The sequence below is a fragment of the Piliocolobus tephrosceles genome, chromosome 12 (assembly GCF_002776525.5).
Source record: "Piliocolobus tephrosceles isolate RC106 chromosome 12, ASM277652v3, whole genome shotgun sequence".
In the NCBI taxonomy this organism is placed as follows: domain Eukaryota; kingdom Metazoa; phylum Chordata; class Mammalia; order Primates; family Cercopithecidae; genus Piliocolobus; species Piliocolobus tephrosceles.
Genome location: NC_045445.1, coordinates 34,945,383 through 34,957,039, shown reverse-complemented (window position 1 = coordinate 34,957,039; position 11,657 = coordinate 34,945,383). Strand labels below are relative to the sequence as shown.

General features: G+C 44.1%; 1 protein-coding gene across 1 annotated transcript in view; it reads left to right on the top strand.

Annotated features, from left to right (window-relative positions):
• SLC25A43 (solute carrier family 25 member 43) overlaps nucleotides 1-11,657 on the top strand; it is a 48,626-nt gene extending 36,969 nt beyond the window's left edge. Inside the window, exons 4-5 of the mRNA XM_023198683.1 lie at nucleotides 9,194-9,328; nucleotides 10,036-11,657. Coding sequence (XP_023054451.1) covers nucleotides 9,194-9,328; nucleotides 10,036-10,233 — 333 coding nt within the window. The 3' untranslated portion in view covers nucleotides 10,234-11,657. The remainder of the gene's footprint in view (nucleotides 1-9,193; nucleotides 9,329-10,035) is intronic.

The following is an 11,657-nucleotide window of genomic DNA, read 5'->3' as shown; positions in this document are numbered from 1 at the left end:
GAGGTGGCGGGCACCTGTAGTCCCAGCTACTCCGGAGGCTGAGGCAGGAGAATGGCGTAAACCCGGGAGTCGGAGCTTGCAGTGAGCTGAGATCCGGCCACTGCACTCCAGCCCGGGCACAAAGCAAGACTCCGTCTCAAAAAAAAAAAAAAAAAAAAAAAAGAAATTTGGAAGATTGTTAAGGTCCTAAGACTGGATATAGATGGGTCTTGATTTATCACAAGTTGATTATAATTGACCTGTTATGTAATTCGTGTTACTTAGTGTCTTTTTGTTTTAGCTGTGGGGAGCACTAGATTACAGAATGATTCCCTTGACTCATGACTCGGGGCTTTTTACAGTTCTTACCAGAAACTGGCAGATGATAAATCAATCATCTCATTTGGTAGCAAAATAAGGAGGTTACTTTCCTGCATCAACATAATTTCCTCTTTTCAATATTTCAGTCTTACATTAGCAGGAGGAACTTGAAGGCTTGTGATTAGGCAGATTCTTTGTAAGGGAAAAGGAGGCTTAGTATCCCTTTGGTAACAGTTCTTTACTGAGAGGGTAATAAGGAAAGGAGCTTGAGTCTGAACAATGCTAAAGGAAACACTTTAAGACATCCAGCCATTTTGAAGACCCCTAGCCATTTTGCCTACTGTAAAACAGAACCATCTACAGTCTCTTTTGAAGAGAGAAATGAAATGAATTTTGATATTTGTCTTCTACAAAGATTCTACATTACATTGTATAAGTCTTGATCCTCCATTTTTATAACTCATGCATAAAATTATGTGAAAATGCTTTAAAAATTCCAGCCCACTTTTATACTGAGCATTTTATGTACTCATTCAGCAAGCCATTCATTGAGCACCGGTCATGTGTCAGCTGCTGGTTAAGGCACTAGAGATATGGAAATTAAAAAGACCCAGTCCTCACAGAGTTCACAGAACACTAGGAAAAACAGACATGTAAATTGGACATGATTACAGTACAATTGTGAAAGAGAACTCTTTGAAAGAGTTGTCTGTATTTATGTACCATCTCCACTCTTTCTCTTCCCATTCTCTCTCTCTTTTTTTTTTTTTTGAGACAGAGTCTCACTCTGTCACCCAGGCTGGAATGCAGTGGCACAATCTCAGCTTACTGCAACCTCTGCCTCCCGGGTTCAAGCAATTCTCCTGCCTCAGCCTCCCAAGTAGCTGGGATTACAACCAGGCTGGGAGCTTCAGCTTGTCCATTTCATATTCTGTTTCTCACGACCATCTGTGTTTGCTTGTCACTGCACCTTAAAGAGAAGGCATAACTCAAGTTTCACCCTTCACCTTGATAGAGAATTTTTTTTTTTTTTTTGAGACAGGGTCTTGCTCTGTTGCCCAGGTTGGAGTGCCGTGGTACAATCTTGGCTCACTGCAGCCTCAACCTCCTGGGCTCAGTCTATCCTCCTACCTCAGGAGCTACTCCCTCCTGAGTAGCTGGGACTATAGGTACATGCCACCATGCCTGGCTAATTTTTTTTTCTTTTGTAGAGATGAGGTTTCATCATGTTGCCCAAGCTGGTCTTGAACTCTTGAGATCAAGCGATCTGCCAGCCTCAGCCTCCCAAAGTGCTGGAATTATAGGCATGAGCCACCGCGCCCAGGCATTCTATATTCTTAAAGCATAGAATATTGATCCTTTGAGCTGGATTAATGAGGAAAGATATAACAATCATTAAAATAAAATAAAGAATTGTGAAATTGCATTAATTTGCATGCCACCAACCTAAAATTCTAATAACCCAGGGCTTAGTAAGCAAATTAGTCATATAAACAGCATAATTATAGGGATGTTTAAACTGTTTACCAAAAGAAGCTGCTTTTAAAGCCTGCTGAAGTACCTATTTATTACTAATAATGGCTAACATTATTGACACTTATAATGTTGCTGGCACTCTTCATTGTCTTATTTAATGTTTACAGCAACTCTAAGAGCTAGGTATTATCACTCCCATTTTTGAAATAAGGAAATTGAAGCTCAGAGAAGTTAAGGAACTCACTGGGTGTGGTGGCTTACGCCTGTAATCCCAGCACCTTGGGAGGCTGAGTGGGTGGATCACTTGAGGTCAGGAGTTTGAGACCAGCTTGGCCAACATGGCAAAACCCTGTCTCTACTAAAAATAAAAAAATTAGCCAGGTGTGGTGGCACGTGCCTGCAATCCCAGGTACTCAGGAGGCTGAGGCAGGAGAATCGCTTGAACCCAGGAGGTAGAGGTTGCAGTGAGCCAAGATCATGCCACTGCACTACAGCCTGGGTGACAGAGTAAGACCCTGTCTCCAAAAAAAAAGAAAAGTTAAGGAACTTGCTTAAGATCAAATAGCTAGTGAGGAGAGAGACAAGGGTTCCAATCCAGGTGTGTGTGATGCTAAAACCCACATGCAGAACATTCGTGCTCTACCTAGGCTTCCACAGATTACTCAACCATGCATGAAAGTAAGGCCTGAAAAGTGTCTGTACTAGGTTGCCCTTCATTAATCTAGTTCCAGTCATATATAATAAAATGGAGTGTCTTTCCAAAATTTCATAATTTAGATTTCACTCATTTAGGCCAACTCCCCACCTATACATACCCACTAGTTGGAATTAGTGGCCTTTTACTATGTGCTGTATTGAATGTACTTATAGTTGGGGATCATGAGAGAAGCTGAAGTCTAACTTGGACAAGATGATGACTGGCATTGCAGGGTTGTGCAGCAACAGTAGTGGGGTGGGGTGTCCTGCAAGGGCATGAGTTAGGTGACTATCAGGTGTGGCATAAGTTGTAGTACAAAGCCTTGGAGCCTAGAGGCCAAGGTCACAGAGTCACCAGGAGGCAGGATCCTGGAATGCAGATTGCAGTGGCCCAGTAGGCAGAGCATCTGACCTCTAGGCCCGCCTCTGCTACGCACCAGCTGGGGGCTTTGGTTAAGTTGCTCTGCTTCTCCAGGTTGTAGGTTTTCATTTGTGAAACGAATAATTGGAAGGGAAGATCTTAGGGTCCCTTTCAGATTTGGATCTCTGGTTTAGGGATCTGCGTTATCAGAGCCTAAAGTAATAAAGGCCTTGGGGATCTAGTAATCAGAAGGAGAGCAAGAAAGAGCCAGCTTTCATGGTCAGGGGCAACAAAGAGGTGGCTCATGCCCGTAATCCCAGCAATTTGGGAGGCCGAGGCAGGAAGATCACCTGAGGTCAGGAGTTTGAGGCCAGCCTGGCCAACATGGCGAAACCCCACCTCTACTAAAAGTACAAAAATTAGCTGGGTGTGGTGGCATGCACCTGCAGTCCCAGCTACTCAAGAGGCCGAGGCAGGAGAATTGCTTGAATCTGGGAGGCAGAGGTTGCAGTGAGCTGAGATCACATCACTGCTCTCTAGCCTGAGCGACAGAGTGGGACTGCATCTCAAAAAAAAAAAAAAAAAAAGTCCAGAAAGCCTGGTTTGAATCAGTAAAATTGAGTTTTCACACAGCTTCTCTGATTGTAATTCATTCTTCTACAGATTTTTAAGGAGGGTGAAAGAGAGAAAAGCTAAGTAAAATGTGGTCCTAGCCATCACAGGTCTCATAGGAAACAACTAACAATGAAATGTGTTCATTACCTGCTGTATGACCTTGGTCAAATCACTTAACCTGTCCCTAAGCCTCAGTTTCCTCAACTGCAACAGACACATAAGCACTCAATAAATGTCAGCAGCTATGTATCAGTAGTGGCAATAGTAATATGGACTACATGTGTGACATTCTGTACTATGCCATTACATCTTAGTAAAATAGAACCATCTGTCTTGTGAAGAGAGAAATGAAATGAATTTTGATATTTGTTTTCTGCAAATATCAACTGCTGGTTAAGGCACTAGAGACACGGAAATTAAAAAGACCCAGTCCTCATAGAGTTCACAGAACATTATGACAAACAGACATGTAAATTGGACATGATTACAGTATAATTGTGAAAGAGGCCTCTTTGAAAGAGTTGTCTATCTATATTCACCATCTCCAATCTTTCTCTTCCCATTCTTTTTTTTTTTTGGGGGGGGGACAGAGTCTCATTCGGTCGCCCAGGCTGGAGTGCAGTGGCATGATCTCGGCTCACTGCAACCTCCACCTCCCAGGTTCAAGCAATTCTCATGACTCAGCCTCCTGAGTAGCTGGGATTACAGGTGCCCACCACCATGCCTGACTAATTTTTGTATTTTTAGCAGAGACAGGGTTCCGCCATATTGGCCAGGCTGGTCTTGAACTCCTGACCTCAGGTGATCCACTTGCCTTGGCCTCCCAAAGTGCTAGAATTACAGGCGTGAGCCACCGTGCCCGGCCCCATTCTCTCTTGAATCCATTCCAGTCAGACTTTTGCTCCACCACCCAATAAACTTCTCTTTTATTTTTTGAGACAGGGACTCACTCTATCGCCCAGGCTGGAGTACAGTGGCACAATCATGGCTCACTGCAGCCTCAACCTCACGGGCTCAAGCAACCCTCCCACCTCAGCTCCCCAAGTAACTGGGACTATAGGTGTGCACCACCACACCCAGCTAATTTTTATATTTTGTGCAGAGATAGAGGTCCCACTATGTTGCCCAGGCTGGCCTTGACCTCCTGGGCTCAAGCAATCCTCCCACCACGGCCTCCCAAAGTGCTGGGATTGCACATGTGGGCCACTGCACCCAGCCAGAAGTTCTCTATTTATGATAACCAGTGACCTCCATGTGTTTAGATCCAACAGTCACTTCTCAGTCTTCATCTTACTGGGCCCTCAGCAGCTCACCACTCCCTCCTCCTTGACATACCACTTTCACTCGGCTTCCTGGACACCACACTTTCCTTTTTCCTTCTTCACTGACTGCTCCTTCTCAGTCTTCTTTTCTGGGCCTACTATTCCTTTGACCTCTAAATGTGGAAGTATCCCCAGGCTCAAACGCTAACTGATCTCATCTGGTCTCCTTGCTTTAAATACCATCCGTGTACTGATGACTCCCTAATTATGTCTCCAGCCCTGACCTCTCCCCGAACTCCAGACTCCCCATCTCCATTTGAATGGCTAACAGGCATTGCACAGTTGAACCCCTGATGTTTTCACCCACCCTCAAAAAACAAACAAAAACAAAAAGCCAACCTGCTTCTCCCATAGCATCCTCCATCTCAGTTCATGGCACTTCCATCTATCCCGTCACTCAGGCCAGAAACTTTAGAGCCATCCTTGACTCTCCTCTCACACCCTCATCCAGTCCATCAGCCAATCCTGTTGACTCCACCTTCAGAATATATGGAGTCTGACCACTGCTCACCACTCCACCACTAGCATCCCAGTCCAAGCTACCATCATCTCTTGCCTAAATTACTCTAGTAATCTCCTAACTAGTCTCCATCCTACTTTTCCCTCCATCCTTGAGTCTTTTTCAACACAGCAGCCAAAGTGATCATGTGAAAATATAAATTAGGTCATGCCATTCTTCTATTCATAACCGCCCCCCAGTGACCCATCTTCTCAGTAAAAGCCAAAATGCTTACTGTGTGTGTGCCCTACCAGCCTTATACGACCTAGCCACCATTTACTTTTCTGAAGTCATATCCCATTACTCTCTATTTTGTTCATTCCATTACCACCACATTGGCCTCCTCATTGCTTCTGTAACACCCCAAACATGCTCCTGTCCCAGGGCCTTTGAAGATATCTGTACAACTTGCTTCTTCACTTCCTTCAGATCTCCAAAAAGCCATCTTCTTGGTGAGGTTCTTCTCTGATTACCCTAATAAAAACTTTAGCATCCTCCAGACACTCCCTATGTTCCCCCTGCTTTTATTTTATCCAGAGCACTCACCTCCTCTTAGTATTTGGCATAATTTGCTTTTTTATTTTCTTTCTTTGTCTACTCTTCCCCTGCAATTAGAATTTCAGCTTTATAGGAACAGGGACTTTTGTCTGTTTGGTTCACTAATGTATCCTGAGTGTCTGGCATATAGTAAGTATCAATAAATATGCAAATAAATAAATAGTCTTTAGAGGGGATAATGAGAGTATAAAAAAGAGCTAAGGAGTGCAGTCAGTATGATTGGGGTGAGTGATGCTTTTCACGCTGGAAAAGTCATGAAGGGCCTTACATGTCATTCTGAGGAGCTTAGATTTTATCCTATAGGCAGTAAAAAGTCAGTAAAGGAGTCAGTGGTCTGAATTGGAATCTTAGAAATGCGTTCTGGCTGTAGTATAAAGAATGAGGCCGGGCATGGTGGCTCACACCTGTAATCCCAGCACTTGGGAGGCTAAGGCAGGTGGATCGCCTGAGGTCAGGAGTTCAAGACCAGCCTGCCCAACACAGGGAAACCCCGTCTCTACTAAAAATACAAAAATTAGGCAGGTGTGATGGCATGCACCTCTAATCCCAGCTACTCAGGAGGCTGAGGCAGGAGAATCGCTTGAACCCAGGAGGCAGAGGTTGCAGTGAGCTGAGATCATGTGACTGCACTCCAGTCTGAACAACAGAGTGAGACTCTGTCTCAAAAAAAAAAAAAAGAAGAAGAAGAATGAATTGGAGGCTGGGTGTGGTGGCTTACACCTGTAATTCTAGCACTTTGGGAGGCCAAGGTGGGAGGATCACGTGAGCCCAGGAATTCGAGACCAGCCTGGGCAACATAGGGAAACCCTGTCTCTACAAAAAATACAAAAAGTAGCAGGGCGTGGTGGCGCATGCCAGTAGTCCTAGCTACCAGGGAGGCTAAGGTGGGAGGATCACCTGAGCCCAGGAGGTTGAGGCTGCAGTAAGCCGTGATTGCACCATTGCACTCCAACCTGGGAAACAGAGCGAGAATCTGTCTCGAAAAAAAAAAAAAGGAAAGAAAAGAAAAAGAAAAAAGAAAAGAAAATAATTGAACAGGACAAGAGTGGGTCCAAGAGGCCAGTAACAGACTGCTGCAGTAATGCCCACATGAGACGGTGGTAGCCTGAATTATGGGAGTGCCAGTGGGGATGGAGAGGAGGAGCTGCATTTGAGAAATGCTCTATTTAGAAGACAAGATTGATAGGACTTGATGATTGCTTGGATAGGGCAGTAAGGGTGGGCAAAATGAAGGAATCTCAGGTTTCGGGTTTGGGGTAGCTTGTTAAAGAGTTGGGCCATTCATCACTGAGATAAGAAATACAGAAGAAAGAATAAATCTGACACCATCAAGGAGAAAGGCAACAATGGGTTCTAGGTGTGTCGAGTTTTGAGTACTTGTGTACTATCCAGGTAGAGCTGCCCAGTAGGCAGTTGGGTGCTTGGTTTTGGAGGTCAGTGGGAGGTCAGAGCCAAAGATAAAGATTTGGGAGCCATCTGCCTGTAGGAGGTGTTTAAAGCAAAAGCTATGGTAGAATTTCCTAGAAAAGGTATATAAATTGAGGCGGACCAAAAGAGTTGCTGGATATCAGTGCCAAATATTGCCCCCTAAAAAATCCAGTAATAATATAGCCAAAAAGAGCCACTGGATTTGGCAACCTGGAGGTCGACAATGGAATACATTTCATTTATTCAAATGTTTATTAAATATCTTCTGTGTGTTAAGGATACTAAGGATACAGAAGTCAATAAAACAGACCAAAAAATCCCTCCTTACATGTAGCTGAAATTCTAGTTGCAGGGAAGGAGCAGATAAATAAAGGAAATAAATAAGTAAATTATTCCAAGTATTAAAAGGCAGTGAATGCTCTGAAGGTTAGATAAGCTGCCTAGGGTCTCAGGGCCAAGTAAGTGAAGAAACTAGGACTCGAAATGAACCTGCTCAACTCCAGAGTTGTGCTCTTCTTACTGTTGTACCACACCTCCTCTCCCACATTGATAGTCTTGCTTCCATTGCCACAGAATGCCATATAGCCCCAAGTAAATGTTTCAGAAACAAACCAAAGTACATGCATAGCTTAATCTAAACTCAACACCATTTCTGCAAGCCAGGTATGAGGGGACATCCCCTTCATAGTGGACAGGTAGTACCAGTTTTATATGTAGATGGTATATTGAAAAGTCATTTCATCTGATCGTAAAATTATTTTTCTAAGAGGATGGCTGGATGCAGTGGCTTGTGCCTGTAATCCTAGCATTTTGGGGGGCCGAGGCAGGCGGATCACTTGAGGCCGGGAGTTTCAGACCAGCCTGGTCAACATCGTGAAACTCCGTCTGTACTAAAAATATAAAAATTAGCCAGGTGTGGTGTTGTGCACCTGTAGTCCCAGATACTCGGGAGGCTGTGACAGGAGAATCACTTGAACCTGGGAGGTGGAGGCTGCGACAGGAGAATCACTTGAACCTGGGAGGCGGAGGCTGCAGTGAGCTGAGATTGTGCCACTGCACACCAGCCTGGGCAACAGAGTGAGATTCTGTCTCCAAAAAATAATATTATTAAAGGATAAAACGTTCCTTTCAGAGATGGAGCATTTTGGTAATGATAGGGTTCGGTCAGGATGGCTCTGAAGGTGGTGATGATATCCAAGGGGTGGCCAAAATGGTATAAAGGTGAGGATCACTGAAGCCAAAGGCCAGAAACTGGTCATGGGCTGGGTCATCTTTATAGATGCCAAAGTTACCTAAGATGATGGCAAGGCTAGGAGAAGGTGAGCAACCAGGTGTCACAGTCTTCAATGAATGTGGGAGAGTGGCCAGATTAGTAGATAATAGTAGGCCAAGGAGTACGGTTCAGTGACATCAGCCCCAGCTAAGTGCTTCTGTCATGAGAGTGAAGGAGGAAGGGTTTGGGAACAGCAACAGAGAGCGAGAAGAATGCCACCATCGCTCTGCTCCCCACCCTGTCACATCTATGAGGTGGAGAAATGAACAGCCTCCACTTGGGAGCTCCACAGGGGAAGGACCAGTAAAGACAAGGAAACAGAAGAAGACTTTAAAAAGGCTAAGGGCATGGGATTATGTTTATCATGTCCAGAAGGCATAGGTTGGGAGGGAATGTAAGTATGAAATTGAATCTGTCCCAAATGTCTGCTTCCATCCAGGCAAAATAAACCACAAATATATGGACAGGGTATCATGATTGTATTGCATGTTAATATCCATTCGAAGCCCATAGAACAAGAAGAACCCCACAGCAGCCATTCTTTGCCATCATCTTGGCCAGGAGCCCAGCATCCAGAGTGTAGACTTGAGACCCTGGCTCCTTCTGCTAGGACATTTATTTCCTAGTGTTTCAATCACCTCATCCCAGCTTCTGTTCCCTGCCAGGCTCAGAGCCCCTACCTCCCACACAGTGGAGGAGTAGATGTCCATTTCTCAGGAGCAGTGGACTGCTTCCGGCAGATAGTGAAGGCCCAGGGGATCCTGGGGCTCTGGAATGGATTGACAGCCAATTTACTGAAGGTGAGAAGAGCCACCAGTCTCCGCTGCTCCTCTGCCTCTTCCCATTCTACCCTCTTCTTTTGTCACCCCCAACCCCCACCACAGTTTGCTTGGAAAACCCCCTCTAGCACTAATGGGTAGCACAAGGCCCATGAATGCACACTGTCTGTTAGCCCTGTAGAGAAGGAACCTGTGCAGTGGTGGAGTATCTTATACCCCATTCCAGAGGAGCTGAGCATTTAGTGCAGAGATACCTAATATGGAGGTTCATAGGCCCCTAAGGGGAACCTAACCCCTCATCCTAAAATTCTATGCAAAAATATATGTGTATATGCATATGTGCATCATATTCCCAAAGAACTCCATGACAACAACAAAAAAAAAAGTTAAGCACTCTGGGCTACCCTTGCACTAGCTGGCATGTAAATGATTCCAGTCAAGGTCAGCATATAGTGACAGGCAGTATCAGATAGTCTGCGTGCATATGACCCAAATCCAGCGCCTCCCAGGCAGGTCATGCCCTTCAATCACTGTCATTCCTCTCCCAACCCACACTGAACCAGCTTTCCTTTTGCCATCTTCCCTGATTCCAAAAAGAGTTACCATTTGTGTTGCCACCACCATTATCTCACTTTACAAGATAATTTACTCTGATCCAAGTTGACTGCAGACACATTGATGTTTTCTTTTTAAGAATTTAACTTGATTTTCATTTTCGGTTTTAACAGATAGCTCCATATTTTGGAATTATGTTTAGCACCTTTGAGTTCTGCAAGAGAATCTGTCTTTATCAAAATGGTTACATTCTGTCTCCACTGAGCTATAAATTGACCCCAGGAGTCGATCAGAGTTTGCAGCCACAGGAATTACGAGAATTAAAGTTCTTCAAAACGAGAAAACTGAAGTCTAAAAAACCAACTCTATAAAATGGAATGGAACTAGAAGTGCACTGACTGACAGCGTGTGGCAATCACAGATAAATGTAGCCTCATAACTGTACACCTGAGGAGGGATGAGAAGCTACTGTTATCTGCTGCTCTGGGAAATGAGACGGTTTGGCCATGCACCACCTCAAATCTCCAAACTGATGTCCCTGTGAACACCTGCACCATGAGAAGGTTTCCCAACAAGAGTGTATCATGATGGCATTCCACGAGATTTTATAACCAGAGTCTAACAGTGATAAAATGTACAATTTACGCTCTGAATAGAAACATGACACCAAAGAAAGGGCATTGCCATGACATCTCAAAGCAACAGGTAATTGAAGTGGCTGAGTGGATACCACATTGTGAGGTCAGCCACTGGGTCACTTGTAGTCAATGCAAAGCTTGCACAAACCAACATCAGCCTAGTTTCACTCAGTTTGACCAGAGACTTCCCAATACAGTCTGTTGTTGTTTTGTTTTTAGAGATAGGGTCTTGCTTTGTCACCCAGGCTGGAGTACAATGACACAATCATAGCTCACTGCAGCCTCGAACTCCTGGGCTCAAGACATCCTCCTGCTTCAGCCTCCTGAGAGTTGGGACCATAGGTGCACACCACCACACATAGCTAATTTTTTTTTTTTTTTGTGGGGGCAGGGGGGCGGGGTCTTGCTATGTTGCCCAGACTGGTCTTGAACTCCTGGGCTCATGCAATCCTCCTGCCTTGGCCTCCCAAAGCCCTAGGATTACAGGTGTGAGCCACTGCACCCTGCCCCAGTACAATCTTTCTTGAACTCAAATTTTTGCTGACTTCTGAGTACACACACCACAGTGTAAATTATGCCTTATCAGAAACTAAATGAAAATAACGAACATTTAAAAGCTATCACCATTGTAGTAGAGTCATCCTTATTTTTTGAAATTTGAAGCATCCCAGGCTTATAAATCTTGTGTTTCACAAAGACAGTTTATACCATGACTGCTTAATTATCCCCCCGAAGAACTTCTGATTGAAGTCATGTACAGTTCAGTGGCCTAAATTCTCTGCCTTTTTAACTTGCTTTGCAAGCCTACCCTGAAAATAAATTATTTAGTCAAGTTATTCTCAAAGATGTCCCAGTTGCCTAGAAAGGATCAAATGGAACATTTGACACACATACCCAAAAAAATGTAACTGACTATAAACACTTTAACCTAATCATCTGTATCAAACTTCCTAAAAATCAAATTTCAGGACTGTTCCACCTTAGAGATTCTATGTAAAGTTTAAATAACTATATTTTTCAAATAGCACCTATCTATGCACTTAAAAATGCATTAATATCCAACATTAAATTGTTAATTTATACACACACACACACTCCCTACACAGAGATTTTCAGTATGTTGCAAGTATTTTTTCTGATTAAATGTATTTTCCAAA